Raw genomic sequence first — 24439 nt, 5'->3', positions numbered from 1 at the left:
GGATTACCTCCCTCCCTCCTGGCAGCACTCCTAATGCAGCCCAGGATGCCATGAGCTACCTGCAAGGGCACATTGATGGTTCATGGTCAACCTGGGGGACCCCCAGGTCCTCTTCTGTGAAGGAAAGCATGGAAATTGCTGGAATGGAGTGTGTAGGCATGGATTCAAAAAGATAAAACTTCAGTCAGATACTTCAGCTGTGTGTTGACTCTTGTAGATTTTTCTCCAGCAATTTTCAAGAAGTATTTCTCTTTGATTCTTTGTCTGCCTTACAAAATATTTTCTCTTTTTAATTTTTTTTAATATTATTTTTTAATATTAATCTTTTTTTGATGGGGAGGGGGAAATGAACCTAATTCTTAATGCTCTGTGTCCAACCATTTCTAGCTTTATTCTGTTCTGTGTGACCAAAAAGAAGCAAAAAAACCTATTTGTGTACTTCTTTTAGATTTATGGGTTCTGATGATGATGAAAAGGAAGACATTGGAGCAACAATGATGTATTATGGAACGACTTTTATCCAAGAAGCAGATTTTCCCTTCAATTTCAACCTAATTAACATGAAAAATCTATCGGGCAACAGTATTTTTGAAGCTGTCGACTCATGGATGAAAAACATGCCTGCAGGAAAATGGCCAAACTGGGCAGTAAGAGTTCTAGGCCAGCTCTCATAGGAAGGGCTTGTTCCTGTAGGTGACAGAAACCACACACACAAAGATACTGATTTCAGTGGGATCAGCAGCAGCCTGGGCCTGCAGCTGAGCTACAGTTGCTGTCCTTGTGAAAACTCTCAGCTGCTGTAGTTGGAGTATTTGGCACTGTTCGGCTGTCCTGCTGGAGAGCTTCAATAACAGTTCCACTCCCCATGCAAGGATGACTGAAAGGAATTTATGATCATGTCTCTCCCTCAGTGGCTTCAATGGCTAAATCACCAGTGAGAATGGAATTGGGATAATTATCTTACGACCATAAACTGACTCACTGCAATGGATTCTGGAACCAGGACAGAGCAGAGCAGGCAGTAGATGGCAGTCAACTTAAAACATTGCTCCTCTTTTTCCTAGGAAGCATATTTGGGATGTGCAAAGGATCTTTTCAAAGCAAGCAGAGCAGTCCTCACACAGCAGAGAAAATAGCAGAGAACTGTAAGCAGGGACAGTTGTTGTCATCTCTTCCTCACTTCTGCCTGGTATGCTGCTGGCAGGACTTCTGTGTGTTAAATTTTTTGGGACAGAAGTTTGTAATGGCATCAAGATAAAGATAATGGACCTCCCAGCCCTGGAAGGGAAAGATAAAACCCCAAAACATTTACTGTTGTATTAAATTAGTTAATCAATTTCACATATGCATGAAATTTTATAATGTTTGTTTAACAGAATGATGTTTTCTTCAGGTTGGAAGCCCTAACGCTGCTCGGATTTCAACTCGGATTGGGAAGGAGTACATCAATGTCATGAACATGCTGCTTTTAACCCTCCCTGGCACTCCTGTAACTTATTATGGTGAAGAAATAGGCATGGAGAACATTGCATCAGAAAATGTAAGTGAAAAGCATGTAAACTCTGGTCCTCTTGAGGTTTAATTACAAGGAAGAGAAGATTCAGAAACACAAGCACTTTTGTTTTGTTAACCAAACCCAGTCTTTCTCAATGTTTAAATGGTTTTCTGTGTCCTTCATGGCAAACCTCTCTACGGCATGTGGAATTGGCCAGGCCAGAAACCAGAATCAAGGCCTTGATGTGTGTTTGAACTGGTAGACTTCAGTTATGGATGCTGATTTCTGTCTTCCTCTGGATCAATCTTGCAGGATTTCCAGCAGTGTTTCTTCACCAGAAAGGACAGCAAGTGCCAACACTGGGCCTGGCCAGGGGTTAGGAGAAGCGTGCTGCAGATATATGAGGGAAGAGGAACTGAGCCATCTCCTTCCTCCCATGGAAGTGCCCTCATCATTATGTCAGAGTCCATTATTTCCTGGCTGTTATTTAAAGGAAATTATGGTTCTGATTCTGTCCATGGCTGTCATGAGTGTGCCCAAGCTCAGAAAAAGGGATTGGCATGAAGGGGAGGCTGCCTGGTGGCAAGCAGAAATGGCTTTTGGTCATTATGCATAGTCTGTCCCAAAAGGGAATGGCTCATCTCTGCCTCTCCTGACCATATTTGAGTACCATATGAACATGGTCCTATGGCAGATGTTGCTTTCCCTGTGGAAAGCCTCTGTTAGGAATGAGGCAGCTTCTGGCAGTGTTAGAAATGGCATTGACTAGCTTTGTATCAAAGGGAAAGAGGTACTTGAAGCACAGGATCATCTCCAGATTTGTCTGATTCAGATGTGAGGAAATGATTCTCTGATTTAAAAGGAAATCTCATTTCCTCTGAGAAACCCCTAGGTCAAAGTATCTCCTACATTTTCTTGCTGCTGCTGATTACTGCTGATAGAGTGATTCTCTTAAGAAAAGTGGCTCACTCTGAGCTCCTCAGGGTTCACTCTCTTTTAGTGGCTACCCTGTGGCTCAGGGCTTTGGAACAAATGCAAACCCACCCTTCACTCAGACTGGAGAGGAAGGTTCCCTGATTAATGGGTGTCTTAGGAAGATGGAGAGTATTTGTTCAGGATGATATAGGCTTTAGACCCAGCATTTCAAACACTTCAGGAGACACTGAAAGAGGTAAAGATGAGAGGCAGTGTTACCAGTGTTGAAGACTTAGGATTTTTTTCCCCTGCTTTTCAGAATATGCTAAAAAGGAGAAACCCATTATTTATTATGTCACAAAGCAAAGTGACAATTTCTTTTGTTAGGCTGCTGCTCTGACAGATTGTATTGAAAAGTGTCCTTTATATGAAAAACAGTTTTCATGGAAAACAAACACTCAAAGTATGTGCAAAATATTTTATGCCCTCTTATATCATTAAATTTAAGTGTCAGATCTTTTGGCAGCTCTTCAGTAACAATGAGGAAGCTTTTTCAGAATTTTTCTGAATTCTTCAAAATGAGAACTTCAGACTTTTTTTACATCGACACTTTTTAATCAGATAAAAGCTGTTTTTCAATAGTTTTGCACTTGGAAGTAATAATTTTACCTTTCTAACACAAACAGTCCTGTCAAAATTGTACCCCTTGCAAATGCAAGCTTGAAGAGTTCTGGGGTGAAAAGTGTAATACTTACAAAAGAACAGACAGTGAACAGCAGTTACCTGTTGTTTACTGTTATTTTAACGACATCTTTTCTAAGGACTCGTTACCTCACATATTCACTCTCTGCATGTCTAGATATTTAACAGAATATCCTGGATGTCATCAGTAAACTTTTATCCAACCATCTGTTGCAAAGGACGACAATTCTAGTAAGAGTTACTTGGGAATTCCATGTTTTACCCAGCAATGCTATATATGAGATGATCCCCTCCCCTCCATTTCAGGAACTATCTTAGAATCTCCTTAGATTTGGACCACAATTGCATCCTCAATTAATTTTAACTTAAACCAAAGAAAGCAATACTGAAAGGAGGATAATTTGGGAGATGTGAGAACATGTTATTCAAAGAATAATTTTTAATATGGTAATCACCACTTTATTTTCTAGGCAACCCTCCCAGAGAAATCCCCCATGCAATGGGATGGAAAAGTTAATGCTGGTTTTACAGAAGGCAACAGCAGCTGGTTACCTGTTAACTCCAACTACCAAAGTGTAAATGTGGAAGTAGGTATCTACATGTGTGACAAACTAACGGTCTCAAAATATTTTAATGTATCTATTTTGCTCTGGTTTCCTTTTAGTAGTGAACATTGGCAGCAGGAACAAACTCAAGGGAAAAAAGCACTGAATCCTCACGAGTTTTATTAGAAAAGGAAATCCTTCCACAACAAGGAGCCTACTTCATCTATATTCATTAAAGCAGAGCAGCTACAATTATGATGTCGATGGGGCAATTTGGCTCTTTAATATCCTTTTAATCCTTTTGATATTAAATTGAAAACTGATCTCTTTTTCCCCATTTCTATTGCTATAGAAAGCACTGGCTTTTTAACAAGAACTTGACATAGAACAACTCTAACGTATGTAGAGCAGTGAATCAAACAGATTTTGCTGACTTACAGTGCTGACCAAAATTGAAGGCAGGAAAAAAAAATAAATCTAAGCTAGCAGAAATATAAAACATGAAATAAACCCTGTGACTGCAGTAGACTGGACACAGTGAAAAAGATTCAGTGTCAAGGTTTGAATGGCTGTGGCTTTCTCCTGAATCAACAGTACTGAAAGGAAGCTGTGGGAGGAAGCAATTGCACTATTTCTGGGGAGCTGTTACGGTTAATGAACTCTGTGTCTGCCACTCCACACGTGCCAAGGAAGTGCATGAGAAAAAGCAGTTTTTCAGTGAAATTTGTAGACAGATTTGAAGATGGATAATTGTCAGCACAGAATTCCAATAGGTGTGTTCTCAGCAGCCTGAGTGGGTGTGAGAGGGGAGCTGTATTTCTTCCCTGAGGTGCCAAGAACTGACCCTTTTGGTGCTATTGCAGATCCAGAGCACCTGGTCCAACTCAACCCTGAGTTTGTACAGAGCACTGACTTCGCTGCGGAACAATGAGCTCCCCATGAATCGAGGGTGGATGTGCTACATCTGGAATGACAGTAACGTGTTCGTGTTTGTGAGGGAGCTGGATGGGTTAGACAGAGTCTTCATGATGGTGCTCAACTTTGGCCAGGAGGTGACAATAGACCTGAGGGCCATAGCTCCTAACCTTCCCTCTGAAGCTGTAATAAGACTCAGTACTCATTTTAGCAATGCTGGTAAAGTGGTCAATACCAAACTAATTAAAACTGAAATGGGAGAAGGCCTGGTCCTTGAATATAAAACAGCAAAGCCTGTTCATACTATGGAAGCTTTTCAAGGGAAGTGTTTTGTGGCAGAAAAAGCTTGTTATTCCAAGGCCCTCAATTTACTCTACATGAACTGTTAAGTAGAGGAGTAGAATACCTATGCTTTAGTGTTAATTTAGAAGATATTAGTTTCTGGGAAATGCTGAAAATACTAATTTTTCCTTGGCTTTTAAAATTTTGTGTACAAAATAAATGTCCTGAAAAAATCAGACAGATAATTGTCTTGTATCAGTATTTGTGATGAAAAAGAAAAAGAATGGTATAAACTCCCCCTTAGGGTCTGTGGAGAAGAAAAGTTAACCTGTTCTAAAAATCTATTTAAGCATGTATTTTTGGGAGGAGAGGGAACAGTTGCTTTCTGGGTGCTGATCCTGGAGGTTGCTGGTAAGTGCTCCTGTGGAATCCCAAGCCTTTGGCAGTTTACTGTAACTATTTAGAAGTCTGCAGATTTGTAAAACTCATTCCAAAGGGGTGGCCCTATATTTGCTAAAACAGGTGAACATAAGCAAGACTAGTGTATATTATTGTGATGTTTTACCTCTTCTCTCAAATCTGACATCTCTGATTTTCCTCAAAGTTTGTAAGAACAAAATATAGCTAATATCTAATTCCACACTCATAACTGCATTTCCAGTTGACTCTCCCCTCCCTGTTGAGTCAGAATATGTTTGCATTTTCTTATTTCTTTTCCTGCCCTAAGGCTGAGGTGAAGGGTGTGTCCTTTAGTTTAGAGGAAGCAGCTGAACCAACCCTACCAAATGTCACACTTGTGCATGTGCTCTGATTTACATTTGCTGCACCTGCAGTGGTTGATGTGGTCCTAGGTGTGCACCACACATCTCTTTTAACAAGCAATGCACAGCAGGCTTGTGCCTTCCTCAGAGGGCAGCTAAGCTATGAATTGGGCTGCTTTAGTTGGGGCATTCTTTTCTTTTTATCCTCTGGAGATACTCTGGCATCTTCTGACACATTGATCTTGTACCCCTGAGAGACTCTGGCACCACCTTCTTAAGATTACCATGCTAGGTAAGGTAATTACAAGATTTTTTTAATGTATTCACATCAGAGTTCTGCTGTGATTGCTTTTCTTTGCAGTTTGGTCAACCCACCACACCCAACAGCAACCATGGCTGCTGTGCAGATAGAGAGGGCAGCAATCACCATCACCTACATATGGGAATTAGTTCTGGAAGCAGTGAGACTTCAATATCAGATGCTTCAGAGGAGTTCTACTGCCTTGTGCAAGATATAGCCTTGCAACAGATGCCTTGGACAGGAAGGCCACCTGTGCCAAGTGCCTTTGGCTCTCCTGTGAGGCTCTACATGCCCACTGTTGTGCTCCAGCTCCGTTCATGTAACGCTGCTCTGCTGGCTCACATGAACAGAGCTGCTGGCAGCTGCTTTTCCACAGCCTGGCAGGGCAGAAATCCAGTTCTTGGTCTGTATTTTTGTAAGGCAATGCCACACCCAGCTTCCTGTGCTTGTGCCCATAAGGCACGGATCTGAGAGTAGAGATTCTGTGGAGAAGGTGTTTGCTTTCCATACAAATCCAAATCTGACCCAAAGTTTTTCAGGTGCTCAGTGTGTTTAGGAGTTATTCGCAGGATTTGCTGTGATGTTGGGGATAAGATGCTTCCTCAAGTTCTCTATTCAGAAAAGCAAGGTGTCTTGCAACCTAAAATAATGAAAGTATCTTATTACAAAGTTCTTTGCACGATAAACTTTCAGGCTCTTGTGCAGCTATTCTAGTCATCTTCCTTTCCTATATTAACGCTAAGAAATACCTTTCCTTAATACAGCATGTAGCTCTTCCTGAAAGAATTCATCTTGGGAATAACTGCCACCACCACCAAATTAACATTTTGTATGATTTGTTAAAATTAAGAGTAACAAAATTTGTATCAAACTATGACAATCTGAGAAATCAGTAAAAATATGTCAGGTCTTGGCAGTATTTTGCTTTTAACAAGCATGCTTGCATAAAGTGCAAAATCTTGAAAGCTAATTGTAATAGCTTTGATAGCACAGATCATGCATTTCCAAATGTAACAGTCCAACCTATCATGTATGTTTTACTCATGAAGAAGATGGGAGTAAATAGTGTGACAGTTTTAAGCACTTAATACTCTACAGAGCAAGACTTCCTGCTGGAACAATGTTTTGTACAACTTGGAACCTTTCATTCAAAGCTCTTAGCACATTACAGTGGGAATTGAACACTATTTTAAGGCTGTTTCAATGATCTGGCTCTGTCACTGTCTCTTTTATATCTGCACAAGTGTATATATATATGTATAAAAATATATATCATTATATATAAAGATTGCTGGGTTTTTACATGTATATATATTTATACATATATTTATACATATGTAAAATCGGCAGTTGCTGTAGCAGTTTTTCTTTATAGTTTAAACACACATTCAATGACTGACCAACTACTGAGGCTGAAATGTCCCTTGAGGGGACACATCCCTGCAACATGTTATGGAGCTGTGCCATAAAGGGACCATACCTCATTCAGTGAGTGCTCCCAGGATGAATTACAATGACTGCCATTTGCCTGGACATCTAGGATGATATTAGGAATCCAGTTTCCTGGAACAAAGAAGCTGGTGGTCACTTCACATTGAATGAACAAGGAAAAAATTGAGTATGTGAATTGTTTAAGGATAGCTAATTTTGCTTTCTTGTCCTGATAGAATTTCTGTTATTCCTTAAGAAAAGGAGCATTGTAGAGGGGCTTTCTGAATGAATTATTTGTATTTCTAATAACCCCATATTTGGAAAATATTCATCTACTCTAGTGTGTTTGTTCTCTTTGAGTCTTTAAAACTTTACATGATCACATGTAAAAAAATTTAATTTTTTTTAAGACATGCTCTTTTCTTCCTGCACAAAGAGCTCAACAGCAACCACAGCACCTGCTGCAATTTCTCAACCACTGCAGTTGTGCTGCTCAGTGACAGGGCATGAAATTTCGTCATGAAATGTAGAAAAGGTTATTCAAGATCTCTTTTGGCAGTGATGGTAAAAGCTTCTCCCTAGATTGGATGGTAGAATAAAATAGTCAGGCTTGAATGTACCTTTTGCTGGAAACTCCCAAATCTAGGGTTGAGTTTCAGGTATAAAAACACCTGTGTCTTGGTCTTGTTATCACTCTAGCTTGGACTAAGGACCTGCAGCTTTAGCAAAATGAGAAAAGTAGGTTTTTGTATAGCAGCAAAAATAGGATTTTTCTCCAAGGGTTGCTGAGAACTGCAGCTTGGCCCTGTCAGCAGCTAGACTGACACAGTGGGCTCACCTTGCACTGTCCAACAGTTGACCCATGGGGAGGCCAAGGAAAGAGTGAGCCCCACTCACAGGCTCCCAGTCTTTGTTTTTCCATCTCAGAGAGTGTCCTGAGTCTGCTGTGGAGCTGGTGATATGGGATTGTGTTTGAATTCATTTAAGGAGAAGTCAATCTCTATGGTCTTTAATAACATGACTGTTAAGACTTTGGTTCAGTTTACTTCATTTATCTATGATATTCTTATCCTTACCTTTCTTTCTTGCTCTGCTGGCATGATCTAGTGCAGCCTTCCTGAGTTTCTGAACATACTGTAGAATTCCTGTTAGTGGTATTCGCTCATCGTTTTCATATGCCGTGATAAAAACTGATGGATAGCACTGAGATTAAAAACCAAAGCCAGTTAAACACCTGACAAGTGGTCTTTATCATAGAGTAACACATTTTTCTCTTACTGTACAACTTGTTAGGATTTATTTAAAGACTCATCTATTCCATAATTACTTAGTGTTTTCTATGAGTTCTATCACTCTAACTGCAAAAAGTATTTTGGTCTGAAAAATGACTTCATAGTAGGGCATAATCTACTTGTAAAAGGTCATAAAAACGTCCCCTCTGCACTGGTAAAGGTCTGATACCTGTCTGCTTGCTGATGATTGCGAAAAAAAGAAAAAAGTAATATTCATGGAATGGTTTACCTTAGAACAATATTTGGGGTTTATTTTTGCTATTTTTCTGCACAGAAATTGTTTTTTAAATAGTAAGATTTTTACTTAATTAAGCTGTGCAGCACAGCTAACACACTCTCAAAAAGAGAGAGATTTTCCTTGAGATGCAATGTCAATGCTACAGGTCCTCCTCCCTTTCAATGTTTATTTTAATACCTCTAGAAAGGTATTAAATCAGTGGAAAATACCTTCCTCCCATGTCTGCAAAAAAGCCAGCAAAACACAGCAGAATGCCAAAATTCCCCCACAAAAGAAAGCATTTTGCAATACAACAGCAAGTCAAAGCAGTATCTAGCAATATCTATTACTTTCTGAAAGTCCTAAAACACAAGCAAGTTTAGAAATCTGTATTGTTTAGGAGAAGGCATTGGGTTAATATCAGTAGTCACTTGTGACTCCAACTATTGCTAAGATTATTACTGAAATAATTTATATTGGAGGTTTTTTTTAAAATTTCAGTGATCTACTTTTGGTTTTCTTATAAACCACTACACTTTATGCCTGTAGTATTTTGCACAGATAGCATAGTTTTACCTGTGGCTTAATATTCTGGTATGGGCAATAGCTTTTGATATACTTCATACATTTTTCATCTTCTAATGGATTTCCCCATTCTTCTTGTTCCTCAATTGTCAGTGGGAGATGGGTTTTCATCATTGTATTTAGAACATCTATGAAAGGAGCCTTAAGAAGTCATTAAAAAAAGAAAAGTTGGCAAATAGGACAGTGGACCTTGAGTCAAGGTGTTCTCCAACAAATGAGGAGAGTGAGCTTTGAACTGGAATATTTCCAATTCTGAAAGTGGTACAATAACACAGATAATACAGACTAATATTATAATCCATAAAAAGTCTGCAGCAGCTCACCTGTAAAACCATGGCTCTGATCAGTGCTGGATCAGTGTTGCACAGGGCTCCTGCGAGAACTCCCCCAGCACTGGCAGCTGCCAGTGCTGTGTGTTTGGGCTGAGAAAATCCCAGCTGATGCAGCAGCATGATGCAAGCCCTGAGGTCATGGACACCTTTGAGTTTATTGTGCTGACATCCATCCCTGTGCCAGCTAAGGCCCTGCTCTCCTCCACCCCTGAAATTTAATGCAATTCAAGTTGGAGTCCCTTCAGAAAACATTATGTGGTGTAGCTTCAGGTAATGAAAGAACAGCAGCAGCTACAGTTACACATCATAGTTTGCTTTTCCAGTTAACTGTTCTGTATTTTTTCCTTCTTTATGGCTAAAAGAGACAACATGAAGGCAAAATAAATCCATTCGTGATGATTGGTGAAAATACTAACTGTAGAAAGAGCACTCTCTGCACTTACGTGCTTGTGTCCTGGAACCTACAGGAGAAGCAACACTTTAAGACATTACATTTTCATTGTAGGCAATAAAAATTAGATAATAACATGTTTTTATACAGGAAACTATAAAAATACTGAAAACGTTACCAATATTACATGACTAACACTATTACTTATTAAAAACAGTAGAATAGTATTTCTGAGCACCACACCAGACGCTTGAGATTTGTCTTCTGATTAGCTTAAATTCTGAGACTGTTAGAAAGTAGGGTTTGGGGTTTTTCTCCCCCCTAATTTGTGAATTTCAAATGCTACTTGAAATGTTACATTTTGTAATACAGAATTATAAAAATAATTTATACTTCTTTCTATGCAACCACAATTTTTATTCTAAGCCACCTGAAGCTTCCTCTTCTGGTTTCAAGTTTAAAATGGATTATTTGATTAGCCTGCCATCTTTGGATGACAAATCCATCTTCATGTAGGACTGACCTGCATCTTAAGATACTTAGTGGGGTGTGAGGAAGAACAGTACAATGCTTGCCACCAAGTACAGCAGATTGAATATATTTGCTGAATTTGTTTTGGGTCTGGTATTTCCAGCAGTTACTCATTCCTCCTGTCTCTAAAGTGATTCTTTTGTTGTCTTCCTTAGCTACTGAGAAAAATCTGAAGCCTATTGTACATTGCAGTTTTATAAAACTGGTAGATTGGTAGCTAAACTGGAGACAGAGGATTTAGCCAATAAAAGAACAAGAGTTGCAGGATAAATGCTTAGTTGTGGTTGTGGAATGTAAATGGTTTTCAGAAGACACAGACTGAGGATTAGCATATAATGTTCTCAGAAGGAGAGGGAGATAACATGTCATGGCAATTTGAGCATGTAACTGACATTTTTCTTGAGCAAAGATGAGACAAGAATTAATGAGACTTGAAAAGATTAAATGTTACATACAGCCATCATGTAGATTTAAGAAACCAAAAATGTAGTGTGCTCTTGTGGCTTTTTTTTCCCCTGAGGTAAATTTAAAAACTACTTAAATAAAAAAATCTAAGAAGAGATGAATAATTAGGTATAGATACATGAAAAAAATTATTTTGGTACATCTTCAGTTTTACATGAACAAATATCTGTGTATCCTGCAAAATAAAATTTTATTTCCATTTTATATTTGACTTACCTAACATGGCAATATGCTAATATCCAACCCTCTTCAATTAACATCAGCTTCTCTTCTTTAAAGCTCATGTTCAAATCTATGCCATAAGCTCCATATACATGAACTAGAAGTGGTCTCCTGTGCAGTTCTTTAGAATTCTTATTATGAAAAACTGTAATTGGCACCAAAGTTTCATCCTGGAAAAGAAGGAGTAGTTTTACAATAAGGGACATTGCAAAAATCTCAATGACACATGGCAATGAAAACTTCAATTATTTATTTTAAAATGTGGGTTTTTTTGATTACAGTAATTTTTTTTCACTTAGAGTGTACAAAGCACTCTTGAAAAATAAAGCCTGAGACTGAACCTCTGCTGTGTAGGCTTATGGATGCAGAGTATAAATTCATTTAAGTGCAACACCTGAGGAGTTTTTAAACTACCAAAGCACCCAAGTCTTCCTTCTCCCTTTAACACCAAGAATATATGTTATTAACAATAGAGTTTACCACTTAGCACAGTACAAACTCTTTATTAACATCTCCAAATTTTTAAACTCAGGCTGTTAAAACTTTCCTTTCTTGATCTGCACTGTGCAGCTGGTTGTGGGGTGTTCTTTTCAACAGCTGGCACAGTTTTCATTTATCATGTGGAGTACAATATCATTACATCAACTAGCAATTCTCACTTATACTAAGATTCTTCACTCATCGTGTGCTGTTATCTCCTCTGGAATACCCAGGTTAATGGGAAAAAAAAAAAAAATCACAACTCTTTCTTGTTCTTCTCTGTAGCACTGAAGGAAACACCCACTGTTTAGTAACTATAGCACCAACTGCTCTTTACATTTTTTAATCTCTGTTCCCTGCCAAATGCACTTTCTTTAAATGGGTGGGGAGGAAGGTAAGAATAAAAGGAATGGGAAAAACACTGAAAAATCTTACCTTGCTTTTAGCTAGTAAACGTGTAGTGTGACAATTCTTAATAATTGGTACCTCTTGCACAGCTTGTTCAATGAGATTATTTTCTTTAAATGAATATGCAAAACGCTTAGGGGGGTGTACTGGGGAGGAGAGCTGAAAATAGCAGGTGCTGGTGGTATGTTCTGGATGAGATTCCAATTCAAATTCACAGGCCCATGTAGGTAGCTGAGAAAACATGACATTTCAAGTGAGACCCTTGCACTGCTTCTGTAAATTTTGCTTATTATGTCCTTCAGAGTAAAAAAAACTTTGGATATTAACTAATTATCTTCAGTTTGCATTTACAACAATCTGTATTTCATTTAAATCCAGTAATGAAATTGTCGAAAAGTGAAAAACTAGGGAACTTTTCCCCTGAGGCCATTGGATAAAGGTGGACAATGAAATAAAAACAAAAAATAAATTCAATTTCAGTTTAAAATGGGTATTAGTGCAGATTTTTTAAAAGAAAACATTTGAAATGATTCTGCATTAGTTTTATTTTTTACATCCTATTTTTCCTTGCATTTCCAGTTCTACTTCAACACGTTATACAGCCAAGTCCATGTCAGCTATTATGCTTTTACTGTGAGGTAGCTCAGTAATGCTAAGCCACTGAAAACCCCTGCCTCTTAACTTTGTTCCTAGTGCCAGCCATTGTGAAGAACAAAACCTTTTCCTGGCACATTCACCCTCAGACACTTACTGTTATTATATTTAAGGTTTTTAACTCTGCTAAGAATGAAAGAAATCAAGATTCATTCTTTGAGAGCAGCAGGGACATAGCCAAACCCTCTGCCAGACCATTACTTACTTGGGTTAGGTTGCTAGAGGCTTCTGAAAAGGCAGCAGAAGTCCAAGTTCTCCTGAGTAACTGCAGGCCCTTTCTGAATAAATAAACTATAGCCATTTTAAAAAATGAAGATTTTGGAGACCATACAGCGTACTTGGTTGAAAACCTTTTTCTGTAACAGTTTTATAGAGTTCAGCATTGGCAGCTTGTTGCAATAAACTTGTGAGTTGTTCAGACTGTATTTTTCAGGAAAACAAATCAATTAAATATTTCACCTGAATGGTCTTCAGAAATCATGGATTTGGCTTGAGTCACTTTGTTTGTTTAAATCCACCAGTATTTAACAACTAGAGAAGGGAAGCAAATCCTTTGCACCCATTGTACTGTAATATCAAGTCTTCCCATTTATTATGGGACAGTGTCCGTACTTGTTTTCTGAACATTTATATTTTTCCTGTGGGAAGGGCCTTGCTTACTCTAATGAGTGCAACCAAAAATAGCCTCAGTAAAACTAAGTAGAGCATTTAGGGAACTAAGTTCTCTTTTACATTAGAAATCAGCTGTATTGTGAAGAGCTTGACTGTAATCCATTGAAGAAAGAACTGGCTCACAGGGTAACTGCTCTTTAACTTTCTAAATGCTGCAATAAGCCACCACATCAAATGTTAACAATAGCCAGAGGTAATACAATTAGTCATAATGATGAAATTGTCAGTATTAATAGTTTCCAAACTGCTTTTACTTTTGTAATTTATCTTTCCTTCCATTATGTTATGCCAAAAAAAGCAAAACAAACAAAAAAAATGGAAAAATATTATACTGCTTAAACCAAGCTAAAACTTACCTTTATTGACTGAACTGAGTGTGAAACAAAAGAAATCACATTTAAGTAAAGATGACCAGCAGTCTTCAGGAACATAATACAGTCATCACTGAACATCTCAAAGTCTACTAGCTTGGTTTTCTTCTCCAGTGCATAAACTAACTGCCAGTTCTCCTTGCCACTGGAAGCTACTGGTGCCTTCATCAACTGTAAAAAAATCCAAACAACCTTACTGAAATATAGTAAGAGTTACAAATGAGAGGTACAGACTTACAAGTGATCTCACACAACATTTTTTTTGCCAAAAAATACTTTTTTTTATTTGGGGTGTTTGCCTGTCTAAAACTGAAGATTTTTAAACTCCCTTTACTTCGGCAAAGTGGAAGAACAATGCAGTAACATTTGGAGAAGACCAAGTTTCACAGATTACTCTGCAGAAGATTGTAATACAATAAGTGCTTTCAGCATGGCCAGCAAAATTGTAGGTGGGTTTGATTACACAGACTGAGATCACCAACTTAAGTTTTGATAGAGGTGGAATGACTGTTGAAGCATAGTCATTTCTTGATCCTGTCAAAGGAGTTAGGATCAAACTAGCCTCTTGTAGGTGAGACTCCATGCAGCACTATCAGTCTTTTTAATCCAAGCAGCTCTCTCTCTTAATTTATTTCAGTAAGCTGTGACTAACAGAATTAAACTCCAACCTTACTATTTCTATATGACCTGCAATAGGTATCTGAATTAATCCTATGAATGTAATTATCAGTCAAAATTACCTTATATTCTGCAGGTTCTCCATATGTAGTAAGAATGTACAACTCATCCTTTCTGTGCTCGATGTGGTAAATGACCCCCGTGGTTCGTGCTTGTACAAGAGCAGGTGACTCAAAGGGATGTTTGCAGTCAACCAGCCAAACTTCTGAGGTTGTCTTGCTGTTGCTGTTGATAGTGAGAAAACGCCTGTCTTTTGTGCAATAAAGGTCTACAAAGAATCTGTAGGGAATCATTAAAAAAAAACAAATTTCATCAGTATTTTAAAATACATCAGTTATTTCAGAATCATGGGCTTCCATCTGCAAGGTAAGAAACAGCATTCCTGATAGCAGAGTGAAGAAATTTCAGGCTTCTTGGCTCCCAGACCCACTTCTGCTGCATTTACCCTGGGATTGATTTAAAACCCCTCAATCTTGTGTGTGAAACCTGAAACCTGCAAGGAAAGCAGTTCAGTTGTTGCCCAACTAAATCCAGGTTTTTGCATCATTGAGTTAGACTGGAATCTCCTTGATGCATACAGGCTTTAAAATTCAAGCAAAATGTAGAACTTTTAATTGAGATTGTAACCCTATTAAAAAAAAAAAGTAGTAATGGATAGTTAAAATAATAAATTATATCATGTGATAACAGGAATAACAAAAGTAAGAGCTATTAAAAAAATAAATTGGTAAAATGTCAATTGCTACTGACCTAACTGTCTGAAGCAAATGGGAAAAAAGTGCTATTTAAAAAGAAAAAAAGCACAGAGACCTATATGAAACTAGGAACTGATTTTGGAACTAAGAAACTAGAAACTACCTACTGGTTTTAAATCCCTCTAAAATCTAGAAATAGAAAGCAGAATGATAGCCAGTGGCTGGATGCTAATAGTAGAGAAGTTCAGTCTGAAATTCAGATTCAAATTTCTGTGATTCATCGTAATTAACTGGAAGGCCACATCTTGGATCAGAACAGTCTCTTTGCCATTTTGAACCATTAAGACTGGATGTCTCTAAAAGCAAAACTGTCCTACACAAAGATCCAGATTCCATCAAGAAAATGCAGGGTTGAGTACCATAATCTGCATCACACACATCAGATACATGACTGCAATGATGATCTCTCCAGGATTCAGAGTATTTGGTGAAGAAAAGGATGCTTTAGATAGCATTTTCAGTGCCTTTAATTATTTGCAGGTGGAGGATCTTGAATTTTTTTGGTACTATAGTTTTTTCTAATCGCACCCTCTTGATGTGTTTAGGAGGACAGGCACAGAGGGGGAGCTAAAGTCTGCAAGAAAAATCAGCCTCCTGCCTCTCTAATACCCATGAATTTGGCAACAATGTAGCACTACATTCAGTAGAGATTCCAAGAGTTCAGCTCTCCTGATCCTGCCTCTTAGAGGGTTGAGCTGGAATGCATGTTACACTTCTCCCCAAGGATTGTGACCTTGATATAACAAATTTTTTTTATCTTTGTAGCTTTTTTTTTTTTAAAAAAGTCAAATTTTCAGCTTGTAAAAAAATTTGATTGCAACTAGAAGAGCTAGTGAGATGCAGAACAGAACTGCTCAGTGGCTATACAAAAGAATGTCTTGCCATCTCTGATGAAGGAGTTCAGCTATGAGCTGCAATAGCACTTGAACCTTTAGAGTAAGTTTCTAGTAGATTTACTGTAATGACTGTGACCTTCAGAATTATGCCAACAGTTTCCCTGTGGGGAAGTGCCAGGTCAGTGCAACTTGATTTTCCGAAACTATGCATCAAATGCAGCTGGGAAAAAAAAAGATCTTATTTATTCCATCTCCATTGCAGGTTTTTTGTTTATTTTCTTTTTTTTCTTTATTTTTCTTATAAGTATAATTGGAATTTCTTTACTGAATATGTAATTTGAATGAAGAATAATCACAAATATTTATGAAATGCTGTATAAATATACCATGCACTACAATGCCGAAAAGCTAGTTCTACGCTCCATTCAGCAAAGAGCCTTCATGTCTTCCTAAACCACTGCTTAAAGAAAGGTTATTGAGAGGGTATTCAGTCAACAATAGTTCTGTCTCTTGGCATGTTGTAATGATTTTGCTCATCCATTACCCAGAGCAAGGATTAGCCTGAACTTATGTATTTTTTTAAAAAGATGTATCAGACATCAATAGCAGAGAAAACAAAATGAAATCCACGGTCTGATTTACCCTGTATGAAACTGTCACACATTCATTAAAGGACACCCTGACCTGAGAGTGACCTTGACATTTATAAACTCAGCTGAACTCTTGAGGTAAGAGAGGAAAGTTAAATCTCTGTTGATCACATATCAAAAGGAGAACAGAGCCCATTCTCAGGCTGTATAAGGCACTACTGACAGCAGAACACAAAAATGCATTTTACTATTTGAAATGTGATATGGAAAACCTTGTTTTCCAAACCACTTTGTTTCCCAAAACAGTTTCCCTTAACAGTTATAAACACTTATATAAAATACTCTAAAATATGTAAAGGACTTGTTATATTTTAGGTATGCATTACCTTGCATCTTGTTCTGTATAAACTAACTTAGTGTGTTTCTGGTAAGTGAAAGTAGTCATGAAGACATTCTGGCATTTAAGGTTCTTCTGAGTTGTGTAATACAGAACATCATTTGCAGCCCATTCTGGAAAAAAAAGACAGATGCATATCAAACTCAGAACAGTGTATAGTATTAGTGAGACAAGATGGGAGTTCCATGGACATTGGTCCCAGTGCTGAAAAAGATGGGTTGCAGGTGGTGCAGAACTGAGGACAGCACTTCCGCATCCTGTGAGAACTGAGGTAAGAGCCAAAAGGTTTTTCCGTGTTTTCTCTGACTACCACGAAACAAGAATCTCATAATGTATTGAAAGAAAAGGAAAAAGCAAAAAAAGCAGAGGTCAGTGTTGCAGGGCCCAGTAATAGGAAACTCTTGACCCTGTGTGGGTTCTGGAGGTGATAGGAAAACAGGAGACATGGCTGCTTAAAACATCAGAGAAAAAGAGGTTTACATGGAGTCAGCAAGATAATAAAGACATCATAAGCTCTGCACTGTTACATGTGACTGCACACAAGCCATTCAGAGAAAAGAGATGATGCATGTGCCCCATGGGTACTGCTGAGATAAAAATTCTCCAGTTTTCTATGCTTGTGTATGTGTTCACCAACATAGAAAGGTATAAATACAGGAACCTTGTTATTCTGAAGTTATTCTGACTGATCCAGCCACATTCGTGCCATCTCTGCTGCTCCTACAGCCAACAGAATGATGTTTAACACATGTGCTTTTAAAAGCTTCTGTAAGCTGTCTTGTGCATAAATACTGATTTTCAGTACAAAACCTGGGGAATTAACACAACACCAAGATAACACAAACATTTTGCTTTCTGAACAGCAGTATGGCTCCAAAGTGCACAGGTAACTGAGGATTCACTACGAAGACAAGCCTTTAAAGGGAAATCCAAGTTTCTCTATAGCCTAGTCTATAGAAAAATCAAGGTGTAAATTTTCAGGAAGTTCTGTCTCTCTCCCTGCTATTTTATATCACTCAGTACAAGCACATAATTTTGCAAGTCATGACTGAGACATCTCTGTGCTTCAGGACACTACTGCTGTTTCTCACTCACACCTGACTTTACAGAATTTACCATTCTGATAGTCATCTTTTTTACTCTTATTATGTCACACCTATTTAGGCAACAGGATGTTGGTCTCTTAACTGTACTCATTCTTCTGGATCAACCTAGATAGATGTTCAAATCAAGTATGGTGTAAAATGTCATTGGCAAATTTGCATGTTTATTTTTCAACAGGTATTGTAATCTTCAGTGTGGAAACACAACACTAAATTCTTGCTAGTCCTCATTTTTTTAACAAGGAAGTTTTACCTAGAGTTTTATTATTTTATTCTGCCAAGGCAAACTGCTTACTGCACTAGATATACTTGATGACATTTAGCAATATAATCCAAAGTACGAGATCTGGAACAATGCATACATACTATTATAGTCTTTTTGCTATATTTTGTAACATACTATTAAAAAAAATAATGTTTTCCCATTCACTTCCATTTACCTCTGCTTCTTTTAACAGCAATGTAAAGCTCTGTAATCTATTCTGAAAGAACTGATTCAAGGCCTGGCTGATTTCACTGGGCTCTGAAGTGTGACCCACATCCTGGATTGAAGTTGAAATTCCAGCCAATACTCACTAGTAGGTAGTACTTCCACACTTTTCAAGCAAAAGCTATCTACAGCTACCAATGACTTTAGTAGCTGTAAGGTTTTACCAACTACAATATCCCTCAAAAAGATTTTTATATCAAAAACAGTCATGTCACTATATTTTGAATACAGCTTAGTGGAATCAATACAAAAAATTATATGCATGACTGTAGTAATGTGAATGAATGCTTTTACAATGAAGGAAAAGTTGTATCCAGGAAGCAGTCCCTTTCATCCATATCAGATAACCTGTAATTGTGCAGCATTAAAGAAACCAAAAGAAACAATTCAACATCTATACGGATTAAATGTTGCCTTCATTTAAAAAAAAAAAAATTACCTTTAAACTAAGAAAAATGTTGTGTTGAAAGACTCTGTGATACACAGGTAATTTATAAACAACTTACCAAAGCTAAATACACTTGGAATTACTTTTTCCACAACACGAAGATTGCCAAGTTTCATAATAATGCAGGTTGCCTCTTCAGAATTTTCACTTTTTAAGCTAACGGCCATGTATCTCTGATCTGGTGAAATTCTGATCCGATGAATAAAGGCATCAGAAAAGCCAAAATCTTCAACACTGAATAAAATCTCAGCATTTCCTTCAGCTATTACATAGAAAAAAGAGATAGCAAAAAATCCTGTAATTAAGACCCTGTCAAAATGACCGGTGATTCTTAATGTCTGTATTTAACAAATCTGTCTCCAACATTCACAAACATTCTACTGGAATTATCAACACCAAATACCTGTCTTGAAAGATGTTTGCAAATGCAAGTTCCAAGGAAAAAAGCCCTGTAGTTATTACTAAAAATATTTCAAAATTGTAGGTTTTGGCTTCTACTAAACATATTGAATTTTAAAGCTCAGATAGCTAAAGCACAGTTGTTTTTAATAAATAAAATTAGAAATTCTTTTACCCTCTCCTCTAAAATAAAAAAGCATGGATGTTCTTTTCATTTGTCAAAATGTTAAGTTAGTGCTCTGAAGTGTCTTCTCTTGTTCCTCTCCAGCATCTTACCTTCATATCAATATATACTATTCACTAACTCTCTTTACCTCACCTTTTCACATTCAGGAGTCTGGAATTATTACTCTAATATGGAATTGTATAAAAGTATTTTTAGTTAAGAAACAGGCAAGTTAAGCATTAATGGAAGAACACTAAGTGATACATGTAGATCTTTTTTAAGAATCCTACCATATTAGGAAGAGGAATGAATCCCTTACCATGATCTGCTTTTGCAAGAAATACGCAGCCATTCTCTTCAAAGTACACATTCTCACCAAACCTCATCTGTTCAATACAAACATATTTCAAGTCCAGCACACAATTAGACATTCCCTTTGAATCCCTATTTACAGTAATTTCTCAGCAGAATTGTAACAAATTGTAATAAATGTAACAAATGACAGAACATATATTCCATACTGAAGAAGGAATTGCACACATCAGAAAGGTTTTTTCAGTTAGGGTACTTAAGCTACCTCTACCTCCTCTAAATATCACAGAAGGCTCAGATCACCTCCAACTGCTCTTGCAACTTACACTGTCTTGTATTCTTTATCCAAAAGTCAGATGATTATTTTATCTTTACTTGCTTTTGCCTATGGAGAAATTAAGGTAAATTCACTGTCATAACATGTATAACCTGTTCTAAACACAGATTGTTACTATGCATAATTATTAAAATATTCAAAACTTCTACTGTAAGAAAATGAGTAAACCAGCATTTTATAGCAGTAACGGCTTCAGTGTATTTTATTTGTAGTCAGTGATGGGAAATGTTTTTATTGTTTATCACTTACCCTTGGGCTTCCTGAATTGAGTGTATACATATTGCGCAATTCTTCCAGTTTTTCTTTGATTCTCTTTGTCATAGCTTTGTATGTTGGTGAAATGTTATTCCAGTTTTTTTGCTCTGATTTCAGAAGGTTCTTGTGCAAAAGGCCTGAAGTTACTATGGCTGTATTTTGCTTCCTTTTGGAAAGGACTTTTGTTCCTTCCTGCTAAGTAAGGAAAGACAACAATGGCTACAAGCCAGCACACTGCACACCAATCTGAACACATTGAGGCAATATCCCCTGAGCCACAGGCCCAAAACCACCTTTGCGTTATACAGAAGTACAAGCCAATAGAAACAAAAACTGCAGTTGGAATGTGTTTTGTTTTAACTCTTCCTCACCTTTTGGGGAGGCACTGTCAAACATGCTTTACTTGACACATTTATTGAGGCTTTTTCTTCAAAATTTAGGGTACTACTAATACATGCTCTTAATTGATTATAAGTAAATACGTTTGTTCCTGTTTTAGAACTAGGTTTTACTTTTTATGGAATTCTATTTTTCCTTCTTCACAACTTTCTTTCATAATTTCCTCTCTTTAGAGTGTAAGTTCTCATTCCTTTCCTAGACAACAATGCTCACACCTCTGTCCCTGTACCTAGGAGTCCTAGTAACTCATTCAGGTTCTTGCTCCACTTCCTCAGAAGTGTTAATATAAATGTTCATAAGGCGAAGAATGAAGCAGTGAACTGATATGGGTTCTGCAACAATTTTATCAGGAATACGTTTAAGGATTTGGTTTTCCACTAAATGTGAGATTACTGCTACCTCACTGCCAACAAAGCTGTCTTCTATTGTAAAAATGTTAAAAGTGTGTTAAAATTGCTAGAACAATGCTACCTCCTCTTGCATGCTGTGATATCTCACTTGATCAAGTGGCAAGTGTCACAACTTATGTAACTTATATTACACAATACTGCACAAATCACACAAAGTAGCATTTTATAACATTCAATGTATGATTTGAATGTGTCTAAGCTTAAAAAGCAGCCTATGCTTCATATCCTATCCTCACTTTCCATTAAGGACTATTAGTTTGTTCCTAGTCTCAGAAGCACATAAGAACCAAAATGTGAATGTTTCAAGTAGACTCTGAAGGGAAACGATCTGCTTCAGTTACCAAGCTCCCTATGAACATAAAGTACATCACTGCTGAGAGCTGAGAGTGTCTGTCACTGGTTCAGACCAATGCTTCCTCTCACCTGGCACAAGGCAGACAAATTGTGAAGGCTCTTAGAGAAGCTCTGAGTGATTGGTCAGGAGAAACAAACTGCTGGATACCAAAGTTGTACCACCTCACCCCAGTCACTGGAAAAACTGTTGTAAGAGAACACCATCCCCCAAATATGATGCAACCAAATAAAACCTCAGTGGCCATAAATGGATACTTAGGAAAGCATAAGAATGGGACAAGACAGATGATTTTCTCCAGCCTTAAACAAATTTAGCTCAGGAGTTTCCTGACCTGAATATGGTTTCTGGGTATTTAAAAAGTCTTTCTCATATATGTCATATATATATATATATATCTCATATATATGTCCCCCCTTATACCTGTAAAATTTTAGCATCCACAACTTTGACAAGTTCAACACTTTATGAATCTTTTGATGATTGTCCTCCTTTTGTTTTCAGCAATTCCCATTGTATTCATTTGGAAATATTATATGCAGCTGGCAGTCACGGTGTAGGGATATATTAAGAGGTATGGTACACCTCCCTGCCTGGGGAAAATCCAGTAATCTAGAAAGATTTTCAGGATACCAGAGGATCTCAGTGACAACTGGTGTGCAAACATTTTCTCCAAAATAAACAGGCACAGCCTACTTTCAGGTGAAAACCATGTTTGCATTCTTGGACCAGTGTCACAGAGCAGCATTTGTAACACTTGTGTTAGTGAAGTACCATAGAGTAAACAGAACCACACATTCTCATCCCTCCAGACCTCCTATGTTCTCCTTGAAACATTTGCTTACATTTGAGACACAGATTTAGGAACTCTACTTTGGTGACAAATAAAAGAGTTACAAAAACACAAACTTTGTGTCACCTCTGAAGAAACACCGTCAATTTGAGCAATTTTAGGACAACCACGCATCCATCTGAAAACATGTTTAGGATCAAATAAACCAAAACATAAATCTTTTTAAACACTACTTATGCATATAAATAAGTTTCCAGGCTGTCATACTGCAATAAACTTTTATAATACCTCTAGCAAAATCTGTATTAGAGACACTGAGACCTAAAATTATTTCAGACTGTTTTCTGACTCTGTGCATGATATACTGCCATGCAATTACACAATATTTATTTACAGAAATCAATGCAAATACCTTTTAAAATACAGTTTGGAACATGTGAGCATGATTATGAGATGTCAATATTATATTTTAATATGATGGAAACCATGACTTACTGGTCAACACAGACACCAGTCAAGTGTTTTTTGAGCCAGCTCAGTCTTGTTTGGACACTTTGCCTTTACACTAGCTGATCCATCCCTGCACTTTTCTCCTGACATTTTACCTAGCTCTGGAAGATACTAATTTTTTCAAAATTTAGTGAGAAAATTACCTAAAATGCAGATTTATATCAAAAAAACATAGGAATGCTGAACAATGGTACATGTCTTTGAACATAACTGATATCCTGTACTTTATTCCTATGCTTCAAATTCTCCGGGAAAAATGTGTTTCCTCAACATGAAGGGACATGACTGGGTCCTCTAACAGACGTGCCAAGGTTGTTGGTATTAAGTCTGTACTTAAACAGCATACCTTGCAGGAAAAGAATCTGCATGGCAGGATGCTTCCAGGTGATGCAGTCCTGTGTGTGCATATACTTTTTGACCAGCCCAGGATATGCCACTTTTTTAGTCCCATTTTACTGTAAAGACACATTGTTTGAGGAGGGTTATGCTTAGAGTAGTACTTGGCACTGAAGCTCAGCCCTTGGAGGAGATTCTGCAGTCCAGCGCAGCACATCCTAACCTTCATTTCTTGACAGCCAACCTGGAATTTCTGAAAATCCCAAACTGCCGATCATTTACACTGTGTGTGTGAAAGATACATAATGTAAACTGCAGGCATAAATGTAAATATACATACATACATAAGAAATATACACAGCGTAAACTTCCTCTTCCAGAGAAATGTGATTCACTAGGTAAATCAAATGAGACGAGAATAAGTAAAACTTGGTTTGTTAACAACTGGCACCCACATTTTAACCTGAACATTCCTGGAGGCGCAAAGTTCAACTCCAGTGAAACTGTGAAGAGAAGGGGAGGTGCAACCGTGCACGTCCAAACGCTGAAGGCCAGAACCCTGGGAAAGTTTGGAGAAATCGTTCCCCCCCACTTCCCCATCTAACACCAAACCCACGCCTTCTCCCGAGGGTCCCCTAGGCAGTAGGAGCTAAACCCCCTTTCATAGGAGCACTGCAGGGGACGGGCCGCACGTGTCCGGCTGGAACCGGCGCTGCCCCGCTCCCCGCCGGCGCTGCCCGTCCGCCCGCGGCCCGCCCAAGGACTCGCCGTGGCGCTGCCGCCGCTCCTCCCGCTCCCGCTGGGCCGGGGCTGCCCGCGATGAGATGCCGGGCGGGCGGCCGCGCTCCCGGGGGCGCTGCCCGTAACTAAGATGGCGGCAGGGCGCTTCGCAGCCGCGGCGGCAGA

The 24439-nt window shown here is 38.1% G+C and overlaps 2 protein-coding genes across 9 annotated transcripts in view; one reads left to right on the top strand and one right to left on the bottom strand.

Annotated features, from left to right (window-relative positions):
* The window catches only part of SLC3A1 (solute carrier family 3 member 1), a 14400-nt gene extending 7945 nt beyond the window's left edge, over positions 1 to 6455 (top strand). Inside the window, exons 6-9 of one of the 2 annotated variants that reach the window (XM_058834043.1) lie at positions 449 to 647; positions 1394 to 1540; positions 3583 to 3699; positions 4521 to 6455. In XM_058834043.1, the coding sequence (XP_058690026.1) occupies positions 449 to 647; positions 1394 to 1540; positions 3583 to 3699; positions 4521 to 4961 (904 nt within the window). In that variant the 3' untranslated portion in view covers positions 4962 to 6455. The remainder of the gene's footprint in view (positions 1 to 448; positions 648 to 1393; positions 1541 to 3582; positions 3700 to 4520) is intronic. The other variant, XM_058834042.1, reaches the window with a different exon arrangement.
* Positions 5913 to 24439, bottom strand: PREPL (prolyl endopeptidase like). 7 transcript variants are annotated; one of them, XM_058834034.1, is made up of 15 exons: positions 24302 to 24439; positions 23544 to 23816; positions 20728 to 20928; positions 20149 to 20215; positions 19323 to 19526; positions 17213 to 17336; positions 14708 to 14924; positions 13953 to 14138; positions 12298 to 12501; positions 11377 to 11552; positions 9765 to 9981; positions 9433 to 9582; positions 8424 to 8550; positions 7397 to 7479; positions 5913 to 6556 (listed from the first exon to the last, which is right to left on the bottom strand). In XM_058834034.1, exons 2-15 carry the CDS (start codon positions 23760 to 23762, stop codon positions 6476 to 6478), a joined length of 2256 nt encoding a protein of 751 aa, XP_058690017.1. In that variant the 5' UTR covers positions 23763 to 23816; positions 24302 to 24439; the 3' UTR covers positions 5913 to 6475. The 7 variants fall into 7 exon arrangements, with proteins under 7 accessions (XP_058690017.1, XP_058690021.1, XP_058690018.1 ...); XM_058834038.1 differs by lacking the exon at positions 24302 to 24439 and adding an exon at positions 23989 to 24108 and having other exon boundaries at positions 23544 to 23777; XM_058834035.1 differs by lacking the exon at positions 24302 to 24439 and adding an exon at positions 23989 to 24095.

Source organism: Poecile atricapillus, chromosome 3 (genome assembly GCF_030490865.1).
Source record: "Poecile atricapillus isolate bPoeAtr1 chromosome 3, bPoeAtr1.hap1, whole genome shotgun sequence".
Classification (NCBI taxonomy): Eukaryota; Metazoa; Chordata; class Aves; order Passeriformes; family Paridae; genus Poecile; species Poecile atricapillus.
The sequence above is the reverse complement of the archived record's forward strand: the minus strand, read 5'-3'. Positions and strand labels throughout refer to the sequence as shown.